The sequence below is a fragment of the Arachis ipaensis genome, chromosome B8, assembly GCF_059453495.1.
Source record: "Arachis ipaensis isolate K30076 ecotype BB chromosome B8, ASM5945349v1, whole genome shotgun sequence".
NCBI classification, from domain to species: Eukaryota; Viridiplantae; Streptophyta; class Magnoliopsida; order Fabales; family Fabaceae; genus Arachis; species Arachis ipaensis.
Window position 1 is genome coordinate 14,738,405 of NC_142443.1, and position 19,087 is coordinate 14,757,491.

Genomic DNA, 19,087 nt, shown 5'->3' on the forward strand with positions numbered 1-19,087 from the left:
CTAATTCTTAAACATATAGTTATACAAACTTGAATACATGCTTTTGGAGGGCGGAAAATGTGTTTTTATAACAATTATCACCACTAGACACCAATATAATGTAATGAATTGTGTTGTTTCTAACTCTTTTTTTTACATGTTTAATATAATCAGTGCCATTTCATCAAGTGATGAAGACACAAATAAAAACATATATTTCTCATAGTCTATGAAAATTTGTGAATTTCTCATTATCATGAATTAACTTTTTAATTCAAATTTATTATTATTGTAAATCTTATATTTTTTTCAATAATAGTAAGATCTCTATAATATTTATAATAAGTGTAGGTAAGCATCATGTCTCACCTTTTGAGTTAGAGCCTATTAGAATAATTTAGATCTATTCAATTTTAAAGTGATTATTTCTGAAGTTTTTAATTAGACATATAACGTTTATACCTTCAGCTACCTAGCTAATTAGACACTAATATTGATACGGTGGTTGAGATTTAGCTATAGAAATTTTATATTTCTTCTGACATGCATAATGGTATAAATATATTTGTGAGGCGCTAAAACCGTGGCAAATTTCACTCCCCTAGCTAGCAAAATCCAATCAGCAACTCGCCATTGATCCTTAATTCCTAGAGCTTCACAACAGAACTGCAGGATAGCAAAACAAGTTTTTAAAAAATGAAATAATAATAATAATAATGTATACATATACATATATAGGTTTTATTTTTTGTGCACATATATATACTATATGCTAGTTAATTTATTTGGCACAAATAAAATAGACAAAATGAGACAAATAGGGAGAGAATTTTGCTAGTATGGTATTTGCTAATAAAAATACAAGTAGTATAAAGTTTTATGAAATTTTAAATGCAGTTAATGCATTCTTTTAAATAATTTCACTAATACGGAAAATAATTTTGAGTAAAAAAAAAAACAATTTTGTTTTTCACTAACAATGTCTACTTCCTTCATTCACTTTTTATTTTTTAAAAATAATTTTTAATTTCTAAAATTTTTAAAATATATAATTAATTCTCTCTAAATTATATAATGGCCCAAAGTCCATCAAGATGCATTATGTTATTCTTTCCATTGGAGAACTTGCCATGTTCAAATAATATATAGGACTGGATTTGAAACGCTCGAAGCTAAGTTTGTTTCCATACACGTAATATATACCGACAATAAATTTGAGGAGAACAAGGTAAATATGTTGAAAAATTACAAACCAAGAGAAGTACTATAAACATATATAATAAAACGAAGGATAATTCATGCCATGGTAAAAGATATATAATAAGACACTTAGTGTCATATTTGATAATTCTCTAAAATTGTCTTATTTGTGGATCGCCATCCCAATTGTCCAACATTTTACTTTCTCGGGCATCTTACAAAGAATTTGAGCCATTTGTCATTAGCCATTAAGATCATACATTTCTATATACATATAATTTTTCTATTTACTATAAAAGTTTAATTTAAATATATTTGATAGGATAAAGTATTTTATATAAACGTGTAATTAAATTTATTTTTTTAAATAATTATTTAAAAGTGAAAACTCAGGTACAGTCGACTTTACGTGAAGTTGATAACTGAGAGCCGTTAGATAATTTGACTGATTTAACTAAATTTTCATCTAACAACTCTCAACTATTAACTTTACGTGAAGTCGAATGCACCTGAGTTTTCACCTTATTTTAATGTAAAAATAGTTAATTTTACTGATATGATATTACGTTATTATTAGATGTACATATAAAATTATTTTATATTAGTAGTAAATTAAAATTAAATTCTTTCTATAATTTATATATTTTATAATATATCTATTGAATAATTTCTCACTAAAGTGTAGGTCCCAATGAGGAATCATTTTTCAAGGATTAGGAATTGGCTACAAGACACCCAAATTTGACTATTGAGTTGTGTGAACACAATTTTTATAGGTGCCTCTTGGAGGAGTATTCAAGATGGGGACAGAGAGAGAAACTTAAATGAAGACAAATATTCGAAGGATTAAACAAAGGGGTTTGGATGAGGGAGATGCTACGTATTATAAATTAAAATTATTAAATTCAATTTGGTTCTCGTGTGGACTTAGGAGAAGAAATAAAAAAAAAAAAAAGGGAATTCTCTTAGCTCTACGTACCGACTTTACAAAAACTTTCATGTTTGTCATTTTGTGTGCATGGGAGTTGACATCATAACATGTTTTATAATTTATGAACACTTTGAACAGAAGCAAAAGAATCTTTCTCAGAATAACAATTTTTATTATATTATTATGGTAAAATCTCTTGCCGGTTGGCAATGCAAAAGGTCTATTTCTGTAACCCTTTTAATTAATTATTTAATTATTTATTTATTGATGTTGTATTTTATCACATTCAATTTTCCAGGTTTTAATATCATTTTTCTAATTAGTAGTGAAGTCATTTTCATCCTGTTTTTCTACTATGACGTATACGTTTATTTTACTTTATTCCCACTTTCACACTTTCCATCTTTGATTCTTTTATGGCTGCACGCAGTAATTTTTTTTTAAATGTTTTGAAGATAATTGAAAATAATTAGTCTAAAATATTTTTAAATTATTTTATTTTGTATTCGTTATTTATATATATATATATATATATATATATGTGTGTGTGTGTGTGTGTGTGTGTGTGTGTGTGTGTGTGTGTGTGTGTGTGTTAAGTTAAATAAGATAATTTATTATTATTTTTTTTAATGTTTTCGTTTTTTTAATTTGAATATGTGGTAGAGCCGTTATTATTTCACATCCCCTTAACCTTAATGAAACACATCATAATCGCATATCATTTTCATCTTTCATAAATATTAAAAATCTTCTATTATTTCTTGCATGAAAGTTGAATGGGTAAAATAATATATAGTTATATACATACTATATATATGCACAGTGCACTACTATAGGGGTGACCTACCTATAGGGTTCAATATCCTTGTCTTAGCTTGGGTAGGAGATGCAATTTCAAAGGCCTTTTTTTTTTCTTTTTTTCAATATAAGATTTTTTACCATAATTTTTTAACAATTTTATTACATATACATACATCTTTTATAATAAATATTATTTTAATATTAATATTTTTTAACAAATATATATATATATATATATATAATTATAAAGCAATTTAAATACATAATTAATTGATAATAATCATATTTTTATATGAGTGTCAAGAATGTCGTTTAATATATAAATATTCCTTAAACATTATGGAACTAAGGTTCCTTTAATCTTCTCGCATAAACATATCATTACATATATAATATTAATAATTGAGTTACATTGAACGTACTTTAATATATATAATAACAGAAGGGATGCGTGAATTGATTAAATCTTGAATCCCAACAACCATAAGAAATTGACGACCAACCAACAGAATTCAAATTTCTTCAACTTAATAATTAATATACCTTTGGAATTGAGAGCATATGCAAACTAAAAATGTTATTTTTATATTAAAGTTTGTTATTTAAATTAATTATTATGTATTTGTCACATATTTATATATAAATATATGTAGTTTAATTTATATTAATATGTATTTTATATTTTAATTTATATTTTATCTTAATAATTAATTTTAATGTATACGTAAAATATATAGTTGTATTCAAACAATGACGATGCATACTTCAATAAATATCTAAATGCAACCACACTTAATTAATATATGGTCAATTATTCCTCTCCCATTATATCATAATCTGGAGAAAGAGACATAATCAAAAGATGTAACCAATCAAGAAATGAATAAGAAATGGTCAAGTTATGTTATGACTAATCTTTGGAAAATATATGCTTTTCTATTTTTATGCTTAAAGATATAACTATTGATGTATATAGATATACTTCTTTTTATTAATTTAAAATTTTAAAAGAAGTAATTTATGATGATATCTATCTTAAAAATTGATTTTGCTAGAGAATATTTTTTTCAATCAACAATTAACTAACAAAATAATGAATGAGTAAAATTTAAGGGGAGAAGATACATAAATGATCTCTAACTATATATATATATATATATATATATATATATATATATATATATATATATATATATATATATATATTCTACATCTAGATCATGTAAATGTAGCCATATATACATAGTATCTAGTTTTGTGCACTGTTTCCCAAGTTCAAGATCAAGTATCCGATTACACGGTCTAAGAATTTTGGCTTATTGTTTCTCATCTCATAGTAATCTGTGATTATATGAGACTTATATAAGTATAATAACAATTATAAATAAAAATAGCATGCATGCAAAGATTCTATTGTAGATGATGGTCCAAGTGCTTTCTCTCTTAGCTCGTGGATGAGTTAGCATATATAATGCCTATCTTTGCGGCGACTCTTATGCCAACACCAATTAGAAATCAAAACCATTACAAATTATTATTATTACAAAATCATATAATCTCACAAATTATATAATGCCATGCTGGATCACATCAAATTGATCACATGTCCATGTTTTGCGGTGCCTTCTAATTTATACTTAATTTGCAACCATTTTTTGGCTATTAGCAAGATTTGTATTCTGAAGAAAAAATATATATAGCTGTAGACTTTGTGGTGTTACTCAGATGGATGCTGGCTCTATAATATATGGTCTTGTTCCTATGCTTTAATTTGTTTATTTCAAGTCAGAATCTCAAGAAATTCCTTCTCTATAGAAATGATCAAGTAGGATAAGTTTATTTTATTTTAGTTATGTAAATCAGGGAGCTAGCTAGCCAGGAAGAAACTGAGCATAAACAGACTCCATCTACCCTTTTGGACATTTCAAATTAAAAATTATTTTCTTAATTCAGAAATTACCTTAATTGGTCCACGGTGATTGGTCGAAACCTTGTTAACAAGCTAGCTTAAATTCAAGGATGTGATTTTTTTCAAAGGTTCAACGGATATTATAAAATAATATATATATATATATATATATATATATATATATATATATATATATATATATATATATATATATATCTTTGTTAAGAAATACATTTTTTTATACTTTATTATTTTAAATGGGTTAATTTTCAAAAAATCAATTCGACTCAATTGATTTACTGGATTTTTTTACTAGTTTTTTTTATAGGTTTACTGATAACGGTTTTTAATCCCGAATCGAATTGGTCTTGTTTTGGGGCTTATCTAGAACCGGATGATTGGGCTCGAATGAGAGGCCCAAACGCTAGGGGAAGGTGGTCTCTGACTTGCTTTACGTCTCGGAGCCGCCATCCGAGCTCCGAATTGTGTATGTGAAAGAATGGGTGGTGGTACCTATACTCCGATGGCTAAGTCAGCAAGGGGTTAAGAAGATTTAAAGTATTGGAACTTAAGAATACCTGAGTCAGGGTATTTATAGGTGATGAGCCAATAACTATCGTTGGAGTAGTTCCACTATTTGTGGTAGATAACCATTCTCTTTTTCTAGGAATTGTTGAGATCTCTCTTCTAGAAGTGGGTGAGAGATTTTAGGAGACAGTTACTTATTTGAATAAGTGTCATCTGCCAGCTCATGTCGCATCAGACTTTTTTTTTGTGAAAGTCGGGTGAGCAGTGAAGGCCAACCCTTGGAATTGGGCCTTTTTTAACTTGATTGGGTCTAGTTAGTGCATTGGGTCAGAGTAGGAAGAGATCTAATGACAAATTTTTTATTAGTCCGGTCGAATATGCTTATTTGGTCTAGTTTTCAGAATCAAAACTATACTTAATTAAAAAATTGACTAATTAAATTTGACTGAGAAGTTTTAAAGTTGGTGCTAGTGGCAGGATTTGCTGCCTCGCAAGTAGCTGCATCTGGGTTTAAGTTCTATGAGAGAATAAATGAACTCATGTAGTGTGTGTGAGTGTATTGTGAGTGTATAATACATGAGTTAAGCCTAGGATTAGGGATTATCTAATCCATCTGACCAAAAAAAAAAGAGCTATCAATAACTTTAGAAAACGGTCTATTAGAGCTTTTTCATTACCGAAACTTGAAGTCTTAACAAGAAAAAGCAACTACCACTTCAACTAACCTCATGTTAATTGTTGGTATGTTAATTAATGTTAACCAATATTGTCATAAAAATAACTTGCCAAAAAGTTAATTATGTGTTTGATATTAGTTGACATTTTACTCTTTAAAAGATAAAATGTTAACTTTTTAGTCTTCGAAACTCTCTTTTATCTTAATATTTTACGAATTCAAATACTTCTGAAAAATCACTAGAGAAGAAAATATATGAATTTAAACTTCTGTAAATATGAAGTTGATATACAATATATTTCATATTCAAAAAATAAAATTTTAAATCAAGGATCCTTTAAAGATTCATTATTTAGTTACTATTTTTATTTTATACACGAGTTATATTAAGCAGAATACTCATCCTAATCCAAAATCAAATCATGTCCCATTGACAATAGATACACCATTGGTATTTAAACTTTATAAAAAAATTTCCATTTTCCCCAAGGCTTCTATTCTATACATATAAAGAAAGTGTAGTTCAACTCATGCATGCAGCATGCTAATGGTGCTAACTGCTAATGCAAATAAACTTCAATCAGAATTATATTCTTTCGCACTATATTAAGCAAACAAAATTTAATAGGAGCCCACTCACTCATCATATGACTGAGATTCTGTCTTTTTTTTTTCCTTTCTCCACTCAAATTCTGAAACTCTTCTAATGGATTAAACCGAGGCCAGGGACTTATGACTTATATATAGAGAAACTGCAACAACAACCATAGTGCATTGTGTTATGTACAAGCCAAAATGCCTAGCTGAAATGGCCCTAGGAATATAATTATTATATAGCATTGGCTTTTCTGGACACAATTTCCCTTTGTTGTAACTTGTAATTTGTAAACCTAAATAGATAGTAAGCGAATTTCTCTCTCTAGTGTTAAAATTACACAAAACATAGAAAGGTATGCCTTTAAGTTCTAATAACCGGACCCTTGTACAGCCCTCTCCGGATAACAAAGTCAGGTGGTTCAAATTCTTCCAACCATGTTATGTCGGAAAATGTGACCCCGTTGAACTCAAAGTTGCCTGCAATTGAAACAAAAACATGTGGTTTGGTTAAGAGAAGAGAAGGCAACTGGCGAAATTTCGACCATGCTGGATGTAAATACCTGGGAGATCGTTCCTTTCGCGGAAGTAAGAGCAGTGTCTTCCACTGTCTGCAGAGTAAGGCGGAGATAACACATCCAGGATTGCACAAGGAGTTATGGCTCTAAAACAATGTATGTTTCCTCCGTGAGTTGGATAAAGAACCGTGGTTGGAGTTGGCGCCATCATCTCCGTATCTTTGACAAGTTTTGCAGGTCTAGCTGTCAATAACAAGTTTGTTGGACCCCATAAACCAAACTGATTAATCTCCTCCATTCTTAAAAAAAAATAAAATAAAAAAATACAAGAAGATTTTACTAAGATAAAAGAAATGCTAGTACAAGGAGGAGGACAGACATTCTCTGTCGAGAAACAAGAACACACAACAACAAAACCTTATCCTATTATAGTATGCACTGTTAAACCACAAATACAGTATGCACTATGCACCTTTAAAAAAACAGTAACAAATCTAGTATGCACTATTAAAAAAACATGAAAAATTTGAGAAACTCACAAAGAAATTAGGAGAAATAAAAATGACCTATTAAAATATGGAAGCTAAAAAAGCTCGAAAACAAGAAGATGACTTGGATCAGAACCAAAAAGGGAGAAGGAGAATGAAGGTATCAGGGGAACCCAAGAGGAAAAGAAGGTATCAGGGAAACCCATGAGTGAAAGAAGGTATCAGGGGAACCCATGAGTAAAAGAAGGTATCAGGGGAACCTATGAGTGAAGGAAAGAAGGAAAAGTTCTGAGAGTTTGGTATAGCATTAATGAAAGATTTACGAAGTTGGAGTAAAAGAGAGTAAAAGAGAGAAAAAAAAGGATCGATAGTTAGAAGAGAAGAGGAAGAGAAGAACTAAGAAGAGAAAGAAAGGTGAAAAAAGTAACGATGATAGAGACCCAAACGACGATCTTAAACCTCCGACACCACATCCCAATTTTTATTTATATCTTATTTTATTTAATTTTTGTTAAATCTGAGTAAATATTAAAATAAAAATTACTAGAAAGATTATGGTAATTACAAAATTACAAAAAAAGGTTTAAATTGGTACAAATTTTTTCATGTCAATTAAGTCAAATTGGTTTATAATTTTTTTTGTAATCATAGTATTTGTCTCATGCTAATGGAAAAAAAGAACGGAGTGGATGTTTTGCTGCAATTTAACACTGAAGAATAAACATGTGATACACCCAAGAAATTTATATTAAACTAGATGTTGTGTTGGGTATGGGTGAGTCTGTGGAAACAAAAGATTTTTGTGGGAGAATTCTACCCAATGAATAGTATCTTCGAAAATCAGAATTCTAATCCTAAATAAGATTCTAATTTAAGCAAAACAATTGTGAGAGATAAATTACAAAAGTTGATTCATATTAAGTTGGTATATTTTTACTTTGACGGGCATGTGATGATTCACATGAAAAACCAAGCATTTCCAATCCTTGTGATAAGTGCAGACCTTCATATACCTCTTACTGCAGGGATTTATACAAATATTAAAAGAAAATAACACACATAACTGAGACAGTATTTCTTTGAATTGACAAAGCTTTAGAAAGAGGAAAAACCATTCCCAAGAAATGCAAATACAACTTTAGGCTATTTTAGTAGTTAAAGTTGAAGATATTATAAACTTAGTTCATTACTTGGCATGCTAACAACAAATCATCTCTATCACAGTATCAGTCACAATTTTAGTTTCGTATCTCCTAAGCAGAAAAGAATTAATGTTGTTGTTGTGCTACCCAACCACAGATTAAGAAAACAATCACAAGAGTGAGTTTTTTCTAGTTCAGAAAACTGATATCTAATAAGAATTTAAAAAGCTAGATTCAAGTCAAGGCAAGTTGAGGCTAAACTGACAAGAACAAAGGAATTCTAGGGCAAATTCTAAGGCAATTAAATCAATAGTTAGAACATACATTAGAATTCAGTCAAAATTATTCAATGTGACAAAGCATATTGATATTACTAAGCCTATAAATTCACAGAACAAGCCGTATTGCAAATATCTAGTAGCTCGAGCCAATGAACCAGTGTTTATACCAAAAAGGAACAGCAAGATTCATACAAATGATCATAACACTATATGGCAGTTCACAGTTCCTAGACAATTATATATTGCTGTGCACGATTTTAATATTTTTCACTAATAAGTGAGACCTCGGACTATTTTGCACATAGTTTCAGTGTTTTCCTAGTAGTTGGCAGCCACGAACAATATTGAAGAATGATAACATATTTTCATCTTGTCTTACCTCAATAACAAGTGTTGTGTAGTCACCACATTCAACACTTGACACTTTTTTTTTCAAGGTATGGCCAACTAAAAATTGGATGAGTTAACATGAAAGCGGGGAAAACCATAGAGAACAAACCTTCAGCTGGATCATTTGGGGTAGAGGGATCGATCCAGTCATACGATTTAACATGCATTGATCCATATAAGAGCTTGCTGAACACTGTCATTCCGGGATGATTATGCAGAGGAATAACAGATGAAGGGGGCATGCAGAAAATTCCTATCTACAAGGGATAAAATTATTGATCAAACTTCATGTAGTTATATTATAAAATTGCTGATAATGACATAAAGTTGATGTGGAGCTATGGGACTTAATACTTACAGAGAAGCTGTTGGACTCATGTAAATGCAAGTATTTGATTGGAGGTAATGGTTGAATGCCCCCATTACGCTCAAGCATTGCTCCAGACCAGTTCCTAACCGCTTGTGCCTCCTGTTCAAGACCAACATCTGATGGCTTGATTTTTTCTGAAACGTTTTGTTAAAAGGCATTAAGAAAATGTCAGTTGGAAAGGAAAAATATTATGTGGTAAGATAAAGATAATCTAACATAAATCATATGATACCATAAGTTGCATGGTTTAAGAACTTGGACCTATATTCCAAAGTGACGAGGAGCTTGAAGGAAATGAAAACGTATGATGCAAACTTAGGATGTAACCAGCTGACCAATTTCAAACTCACTCCAAATTTCAACCTTTTTTATGCTAAAGTACAAATTGTCCAGTAAATTAATTCAAGAATGACAAATGGAAAAGAAGTTTACAAAAATAGCTTCACTATAAACTTATATTTATTTCCGTCTTAACTTTCTTAAATTTAAACAGAAAATCGGGATCCTTCTTTCACACTCGAAAAGAAGACTAGATCATCCAAAGTTTCAAGGGAGACTCATATTCAACTCTCAAGTAGAAAATTACTGACAAACTGTCTTTACTAGCCCTAGAAATTTAACTGAGAACAATGAATTATATTCGACTTAACTCATATCCTAATTATTCATCAATATGTATCACAACTCATCAAGTAAACGTATTTCACATTTTCACAAGTTTTTCACAACTCACAAGTGATGTTAACTCATTGAATTCATTGTGAATATGATTATATGCAAATTATTTGCATGAACAACAAAATAAAGTGTCCTCAAAAAGATCAGAAACTAAATTACAGAGAAGAAAATACTAAGAAAAAAAAGAGAAAGGGCAATATACCTAACTTCTCGCGAACTTTTTCAATAGCTTCGTCAGACACAGGTCCATCAGATGAAAGGGATGTATTACATAACCTATAAAGTCTCTGAACATAATACGGCATGTTGTCGAGGTGTGATCAACTTATCTACTCAGAACAAAGCTCCGAAAGCAGCAAGCCGACAACACCTCCTGAGCAGCTTATCAATCTACTGGGTATACAATTGGATAATAACTGTAATTTAGTTTCAGAATCAAAACCAACAGGTTATGAATCTGAATATCTGTGGATGTTCCTTCACAGCTAATCTAATTTATGGGCCTATTGGACAAGACAAGAACGGTAGCATAATTTATTATGAGTCATACTCCAGAGTTCAGACATATTTATCATAACAAATCTAACAACAAATCACTAAACAATGATATATATAGAGTTATATAAATATGCAGACATTTGGGGAAACCACTATCTATTCCAGTACTCAAGATTTAATACCATTTTGTCTATAGTATCTCCAAATATAGCTATATATAAGGGAAATGTTTGGTAACCAAAAAGAATTAACCAAAATAAACCAGAACTTACCTTAATTATCATTCATTAACAACAATTAATGAATGTTTAATGAATGCTAAATAAGATAACTTGTGGCGTTTTTTTCTCTCCCTAGCATTATATACAAATAGCCCCAGAAGCTATACACAAATATAAAATCCAAATCCCTTCACTGCAAGTTATATTTAATGAACAAAAGAACACTCCTTTTCATTTTTTCTTTTTAAAATTTTCTTTCTTAATTCAGAAAGAGTAATGAATATAGTATACACTGTTAAAAAACACGGAAAAAGTTGAGGAACAGTTAAACCACAGAGAAATTGGGAGAAACAACAGTGACCCATTAAAATATGGAAGCTGAAAAAGGTTGGAAACACATGAAGAAGATTACTTGGTTCAGAACCACAAATGAGGCATGAGATTCCAGCTGAAAAAATATTAGCGGTGCAGAGAGAAAGGGAGAAGAAGAAGAAGGAGGTACCTGGGAAACCCATAAGGGAAGGAGAGAAGGAAAGGTTCTCGAGAGTGTGATACAGCAATGATGGAAGAAGATTTGAGCAGGTTGGAGTAAAAGAGGAAAAGAGAGAGAAAGGGATCGATAGTTATAAGAGAAGAAGAACAAAGAAGAGAAAGAGAGGCGAAAATAGGATCAATGATAGTGACCCAAATGAAGATCTTCAACTTCAACACCACCACATCCCAATTTTTATTTATATTTGATTTTATTTTATTTTTATTAAATCTAAATAAATATTAAAATAAAAAATTTCTAGAAAGATTACGATTCCAGGTTCAAATTGGTGCAATTTTTTTCCATGTCAATTAAGCCAAATTGGTCTATAATTTTGTTTTTGTAACCATAGTATTTGTCTCTTGCTAGTGTTAATGCAACAAGACAATATTATTTATGAGAAAATTAATTATCAACATTAAAATCATTACGTCACAAGAGATAGAAAAAAATGATACCAGGATTAATAATCGAAATGGAAAAATTGCTTATTTGAAATATGTTAATCACCCGGTATGTTAAAAATTAGTTAGTTTAACAAATCAATGAAGAATTGCATTTTTGTTAGTACAATCTAAATATTTATGAGTTTTAAAATAAGGTTTTTTCCAATTTTAACACTTCACTATTTTTTTTTTTGTTAATCTATTTATAGAAATATTAAATTCTTCTTCAATACAAATAATTTTTCAATATTTTTGTGTGTGTTAATTTAATATTTAGTTTAGTTTAATATTTCTATTAATTATGAACATTAATTTTTTTTCCTCTGGTAAAATTACTTCGCTTTTTTTATTACAACTTCAAGGATCAAAGCGTTGCTTAGAATTGATTCAATCAGTAATGAACTAATGTTCTTTATTTGTTTAATTTTTTTTAGTTTTTACTGTGTAAAAAAAATTAAAATCCACTATTTTATTTTTCTTTTGTAGTTTTAATGTTTTATTCATTTCATTGCCTCCTCCCATTCCATATCATTCTGCATTCTCATTCTAAAAAGTTCAAATAGTTGACTAAACTTTACCCAAGTCAATTCCTCGTCTTTCCCACTCTTCCAAACACGCCCTTAACACACTCAAGAAAAGAGTGAATGCAACACCGTCATCGCGGATGATCAAATTGCTCAATACCGTCCATTGAGGTTTCCATCCTAATCTATTGCATTTTTTTATTATGAAATTTAGTTATGATCATAAATGTTTCATATGGTACTATGATGTAATACACATGATTCTGAGGTAAGTTATGTCAATTGGCTACGCAACTTGATTCATTGTACCTTTCTTTGAAGAAAAGTTTTTTTTTTTTTTTGTGGGGGGAGGGGGGGGGGGGGGTTATTCAATCTTTTTTTTATCTTCTCTTTATTTACTTTTGTAAAATAAATCAAAACTGAATTGAAACATCAAAAAACACGTTTTTAGACAAAAAAGTTATTCTGGGAAAAAGTATCACTGATTTTTTATCTGGCCAATCAAAATTGGGTGTTTACAGTTCATGATCAGTGGTTAGTGTTGACTTGCAGATGGCAAGTCTTCTTTCTTGTTCATCTCTTCCTTCTCCACGGCAGGGCTTCACTAAGCTGAATGTGAATGGCTGGTCATTTGACACTGATCACAGAGCTGGATTTGGTTGTCATCTTACAGATGATTGTGGCGGTTGGTTGGTTGGAATTTCTGGATTTTTGGGGAACACTTCAATTCTATATGCTGAGTTGTTTGCTGTCGAAAGAGGCCTCCTTCTCGCCTGGGATTGGGGGATCCGTAAGCTTCTTTGTCATTCGGATTCTTTAATGGCTGTGACTTTGGTGTCTGATAATCTTGACTATCACCATCAATATGCTGGATTGATGGCTGATATCCAAAATTTGTTAGGCCGAGATTGGGAGGTGCAAGTTCAGCACACTCTAAGAGGAATGAACTCTTGTGCTGATTTGTTGGCGAAGAAAGGGGCTAGGGATGACGATGCACTCAAGGTCTGGCTTCTACCTCCACTACCAATGAAGTGCTTGATGATAAATGATTCCATGGATGTTCCTTGTGTTTATGGTTGAGTTCTGAGCATTCTTTACGTTTTTAGATTATTTATTAAAAGTACTTAGCTGGTCTGAGAGTGATAAATTTTAAATTGTTGTCTACAGATTATACCGGGACAAGCAATGCTGTTTCTAGTAGCACTTCATCAAGCACCGAGCCTCTTGATGAAGATACAAAAAATCTAGATTGTGAGTTTGCAGTTTCATACCGGACTAATTCGTTGTGGTTTCCTGCTGTGGAATTTTTGCATGGAGTTTTGATTGAGTTTGGAGATTCTAAATATGCTAGCATTGATGGGATCATGTTTCCACTGTTTCTCTGGATAGTTGAATTTTAAGTTGAACACAGTTGCAATTAAAGATATGCTTTGTTACTATAGCTGTAAATTTACTTACCATGGCAGAGTTCTAACTGTTGGAAATTAGGAATATCATAAAATGTGTCTTGGAATTGTTTTATTGCTTTTACATAATTACTTGGAAAAGTCATATTTCTGTATTTGCTCAAGTTTGACATAGATTTAAGTATTTAACACACATATATATATACAATGCTTAAAACTGAGGTCATGATGATAGATCTTTAACTTGTTAGGTCTTCCTACAAATTGATATCATCTTGCCACTGCAACTATAAATTTGATAGTCTACAACTCAAGGCTTTTACTTCTGCTCAGTTAAAGTGTTGCAAGACTCATGTAGTAGTATATTCTTAAAGATTAATGTGTTATGGAACCACGGCTGTGTAGTCTCAGTTTAAAGTTTCTTACACCAAAATAAATTGCTTGCTTTGTTTTCCCTGTTTTTAGTCTTTTGATCATTCGCATCTCTTCCAAGCAAGTATTGCTCATGAATGTGATGATGAAGTTTTGTGTGTAGATGACAGTGATGCCAAGAATTCTAAAATGCAGGCAAGGACAGAGGAAGAACTCGCTCAAGCTCTGACTTCTCAAGTATTGCTTCTCCACTCTCTCTATCACCCAAACGCACCTCGTACATTTATTTATTTTTCCAAAAGTGCATGTATGGTTCATTTTTCATGTTTTACCATTATTGATGACAAATGTGCAGGTGGCAAGTAGTCATTTGGGTTCATCATCGCCTTCTCGGCTTGAGCCAGGTACTGTTAGTTGGGAGTTTACACCAGAGGGGTTCACAAAGCTGAATGTGGAAGGTAGCTTATGTGAAAGTCATGACCGGGCGGGCTTTGGCTGTCTGCTTAAGGATGATTGTGGTGCTTGGATTGTGGGTATTTCTGGTTTTCTTGGGAATGTTTCCATTCTATATGCTGAGTTGATTGCTTTGAAAAGGGGCCTCATTCTAGCTTGGGATTGGGGCATCCGTATGCTTCTTTGTCATTCGGATTCTTTAATGGTAGTGTCTTTGGTATCTGGTGATCTTGACTATCAACATGAATATGCTGGATTGGTGGCTGATATCCAAAATCTACTTGAGCGAGATTGGGAGGTGCATGTTGAGCGCACACCTAGTAAAGGGGTATCTTCTGCTGATTGGTTAGCTAAGCAAGGGGCTAACGATGTTGATGCTCTAAAGATCTGGCTTTTACCTCCACTACCAATGAACTTCTCGCTGATGGGCGAAGATTCCATGGATGTTCCTTGTGTTTATGGTAGAGTTATAATTTTTTCTCACATTTTTAGCTTGAACTTATTTATTTATTTGTTATTTATTTTTCTTTTAATATTAGCTGGTCTGAGGGTGATTATTATTATTATTATTATTATTATTATTATTATTATTATTATTATTATCAAATTGTTGTATGCAGATTTTACTGGGACATATGAAGCTGGCACTTCATTGATCATCAGTTCGCCCGATGAAGATACAGAGAATCCAGATTGTGAGTCTGCACATTCATACTGGTCTATTTCATGGTTTGATTTTTTTCTACAGTTGAAACAACCTTGTTGCAGCACCTGTTGTTGATGATCAGGTTTCTGCTGTTTCTGCAGTTAAATAGTTCTATTTTGAGTTTGAAGAATGTGGCATGTTTTTTTGTAAATAAATATAGAAAAAGAAAGAGTAGAAGAATGTGGGGTGAAAATGGAGTTTCTGCATTATACCATCAAACAACTCGTATATTTACTTGCCACAGCAGAGTTCTAACGGCTTTAAATATATAAAAATGATTATTTCCCTAAATACTCACAAAGAAAAATGGTCACCAAAATGCGCACAATATTATTATTATTATTCACCTTATTATTATTATTATTATTATTATTATTATTATTATTATTATTATTATTATTCACCACTGTCCATTTCGTGTGCGCCGGGTGAGAAATGGCCAACGGCTCCATTTCACATGCACTCCCATGGGTCGGATTGTCAGCTGTCCATTACCCATTTCGCGGGCGCCATGGGAGAATTGGTATGCATTTCCGTTTCGCAGGTGCCAACAGTGAAATTTGCGCATTTTGGTGACCATTTTTCTTTACGCGTATTCAGGGAAATAATCATTTTTATATATTTATTTGTATAAAAAAGTCGAAGTCTAACTGTCAAAGTTTTGGAGTATTATAAAAGTGTGTGCAATGACATGTTTAATTCATGTAGCTGACTCACCTAGTGGGATATAGTTTTGTTGTTGTTTTAGATATGTCTGTTACATAACTGAAGTTGGAACTAATATCTCTATATTAGCTCATGTATGGGTTTAACTTGTGCAATTTAATTTTCTTTGTTTGATTTGCTCTCTCAAAACAGTTAGGTAGTGTTTGTTTCCGGTTATTGGAACTAAGACTAGGGACTGAGACTCAGTATTGTATTTGGTGGTCAGAGACAAACTAAAATTTTAGTTCCGGGACACAAAATTTCAGTCTCTTCAGTACCTCCAAAAAGTGAGAACAGAGAGGACTGAAATTTCTGTGACGGGAGACTGAAACTTTAACATTTCTTTCCAAAAATATTCTTATTTAACTTTTTAAATTCCAAATCTATCCCTCAATCTTCATATTTATCTTAAACTAAACATGATACTTAGACATAATTCAGTTTAGTATATTTTACGCCAAACACAATAAAAATATTTAATTTAGTCTCTGGCTCTCAGTCTTAGTCTCCCTTCCAAAAGCAACCGTATAGAAGCTTATGCTAGCTTTTCTCCGAACCAAAATGACATGTAAATTTAAGTGAACTTAGTTTAATTCAGCATATTCCGATAATTAGTCGAACTGGTGATCAACCAATATAACAGTAATTTTTGTCATTTTTTGTTGTCTACTTCTGTTGCGGTGATCATCCTTTCGTAATTTGATAAGAGTTTTCAGTCATTTTTTTTGGGGAACATAGAAACAGCAAAATAGCTTCTGCCTAAGGAAAGGAGTCCTTGCAGCATTAACCATGTCGTTATATATTCTTGAAGGAGTTATGGCCAGCCATATAAATTGCACTGCTGTCTAATCTCAGTTTAAGTTTCTTACACTAAATATTAAGTGCTTGGTGCATTCCCTTTGTTTTATGCCTAGATGATCTTGAACTGATTGAAGCCAAGAATGCTATAATGCAAGCAAGGATGGAGGAGGAACTCATTCAGGCACAGCTTGCTCAAGTATTGCATTCTACTCTCTCTTTTTTCGCCTGCCACATTTAGTTACATTCTTCATTCTTCACCAAAGAAATTCCCATTTTGTTTTGCACGCACATGCACACGCGCCTCTTATGATCGGTATTCATATTTTTCAATCTTCTCAGGATGAACCAAGGATAGTCTGTTGGGTGTGTCCGCCACAGGGGTTCGCAAAGCTGAACGTGGATGGTAGCTTTTATGAAAAACAGCAAAAAGCAGGCTTTGGCTGTTTGCTGAGGGATGATTGTGGTACTTGGGTAGTTGGCATCTCCGGCTTCCTTGAAAACAGTTCCATTCTGCATGCCGAGTTGGCTGCTGTCGAAAGAGGCCTCCTTCTAGCCTGGGATTGGGGCATCCGAAAGCTTATATGTCATTCAGACTCTATGACTGTAGTGAGCTTGGTCTCGAATGGCGGCAACCATGATCGCCATCAATTTGCTGGATTGTTGGCCAATATCCAAGAACTGTTGCAGCGAGACTGGCAGGTCCAGGTTGAGCATACTTTGAGAGAAGGGAACTCTTGTGCTGATTGGTTAGCAAAGGACGGGGCTAAAGACGATGTTGTGCTCAAGGTCTGGCTGCTAGCTCCACCGTCAATGGGTGACTTACTGATGGATGATTTCATGGGAGTCCCCTCTCTTAGACCTTCAAACCAGAAGACAGTTAGCAAGTTGGAGAGAGCCGTTCGCGCCAGATTGCGCGGCAAGAGATGAATTATACATATCACTATCACATGGTTGATGGTTCCACAAGTAAATTGTAAATTATATGTAAATATGTAAATTACCTTCCATATTTTCACAGTTGGGAGTGTTTGCATCCTGCGTATGTTGTGTGTCTGTGCATGCCTCGGTAACTTGGAAAAGGGGTTTTCCCCCTTTTATTCTTTAAAATAAAAGTTGTTTATTTTGAGAAGTTACTAAATGTTCATTGCTTCCTTTCTTTGAAGATGTTTGTATGTGAAAATTAATTATTTAAACATGTCACATAACATGTTAAATTATTAAATTATTGGTGATTTTCAATCATCATTTTTATAAGTTTAATTTTGATGTATTAACCGTGTAAAGCATTTTATATAATCACATTCATACTTTTGGATAAATATTTTTAGTTTTTTTATTGATGTGTCATTATATAATTGAATGCACATATAAAATTATTTATATTCATGATGACTTTTATGGAAGTTTTTTGTGTGTTATTCCCAAATACAGGGATGAGAGGTGTTGAACCAAAGAATGGTGGGGTTCACTTTCTCGCAGGTGTCGCATTGGGTGATTTTGATTTTTTTTTTTTTTAAATGTGAAATGGTATTTAGCTGTAAGCAAAAATTGGGTTTTTTTTATTTTAAAATCCCACTCTGTACTGAGGAGTATTTTTTGTTTTTTTAAATAGAAAAAAGTCAGAGATGCAACCAAAAAAGAATAAAATTCTAAAGAAAGCAGAAACTATCAAGAACAGACATCACAACAAAGTGGAGAAATCACCACAAAGATGCAAGCTTGTTTAAAGAAAATCGTAAAAACACAAATGACAAAAAGAAAGACACAATCTTTTTTCAAAAGGATCGAGACTCTCAGAAGCAAAATAAAAATCACATGCAACAGTTAGGATACACAAAAAAGGCAACAAAAAGCATAAAAGAAAAGAAAATGCCAACCTAAGGAGGAAGAAGAAACGAACGCGAGGGGAGGATCAGGAAGAAAACAGCGACAAGCCCA

General features: G+C 32.0%; 2 protein-coding genes across 6 annotated transcripts; one reads left to right on the forward strand and one right to left on the reverse strand.

Annotated features, from left to right (window-relative positions):
• Positions 1-6,582: 6,582 nt before the first annotated feature.
• On the reverse strand, positions 6,583-11,954 carry LOC107613711 (2-aminoethanethiol dioxygenase, putative (DUF1637)). 4 transcript variants are annotated; one of them, XM_016315823.3, is made up of 6 exons: positions 11,707-11,954; positions 10,688-10,901; positions 9,796-9,941; positions 9,547-9,694; positions 7,182-7,379; positions 6,583-7,098 (listed from the first exon to the last, which is right to left on the reverse strand). In XM_016315823.3, the coding sequence occupies exons 2-6, from the start codon at positions 10,788-10,790 to the stop codon at positions 6,983-6,985; spliced, it is 711 nt and encodes a 236-aa protein (XP_016171309.1). In that variant the 5' UTR covers positions 10,791-10,901; positions 11,707-11,954; the 3' UTR covers positions 6,583-6,982. The 4 variants fall into 4 exon arrangements, with proteins under 4 accessions (XP_016171309.1, XP_016171311.1, XP_016171310.1 ...); XM_016315825.3 differs by having other exon boundaries at positions 10,688-10,878; positions 11,707-11,921; XM_016315824.3 differs by having other exon boundaries at positions 10,688-10,875; positions 11,707-11,910.
• Positions 11,955-12,675: 721 nt separating this feature from the next.
• On the forward strand, positions 12,676-18,278 carry LOC107613587 (uncharacterized). Of its 2 annotated transcripts, XM_088497478.1 has the most exons (9): positions 12,710-12,877; positions 13,259-13,496; positions 13,608-13,781; positions 13,874-13,957; positions 14,648-14,721; positions 14,840-15,398; positions 15,558-15,632; positions 17,263-17,345; positions 17,489-18,278. In XM_088497478.1, exons 2-9 carry the CDS (start codon positions 13,259-13,261, stop codon positions 18,074-18,076), a joined length of 1,875 nt encoding a protein of 624 aa, XP_088353604.1. In that variant the 5' UTR covers positions 12,710-12,877; the 3' UTR covers positions 18,077-18,278. The 2 variants fall into 2 exon arrangements, with proteins under 2 accessions (XP_020964561.1, XP_088353604.1); XM_021108902.2 differs by having other exon boundaries at positions 12,676-12,877; positions 13,259-13,781.
• Positions 18,279-19,087: the final 809 nt, after the last annotated feature.

Bases quoted from the DNA above. Each gene is read 5' to 3' on its own strand.
- LOC107613587 (XM_021108902.2), top strand. From the start codon at position 13,259: ATGGCAAGTCTTCTTTCTTGTTCATCTCTTCCTTCTCCACGGCAGGGC. The intron at 13,782-13,873 runs GTTGAGTTCTGA...TGTTGTCTACAG, and splicing joins GGATGTTCCTTGTGTTTATG to ATTATACCGGGACAAGCAAT. The intron at 14,722-14,839 runs GTATTGCTTCTC...ACAAATGTGCAG, and splicing joins CTCAAGCTCTGACTTCTCAA to GTGGCAAGTAGTCATTTGGG.
- LOC107613711 (XM_016315823.3), bottom strand. From the start codon at position 10,790: ATGCCGTATTATGTTCAGAGACTTTATAGGTTATGTAATACATCCCTT. The intron at 9,695-9,795 runs GTAAGTATTAAG...TATCCCTTGTAG, and splicing joins ATGAGTCCAACAGCTTCTCT to ATAGGAATTTTCTGCATGCC. The intron at 7,380-9,546 runs GTTTGTTCTCTA...TGTTATTGACAG, and splicing joins CCCAAATGATCCAGCTGAAG to CTAGACCTGCAAAACTTGTC.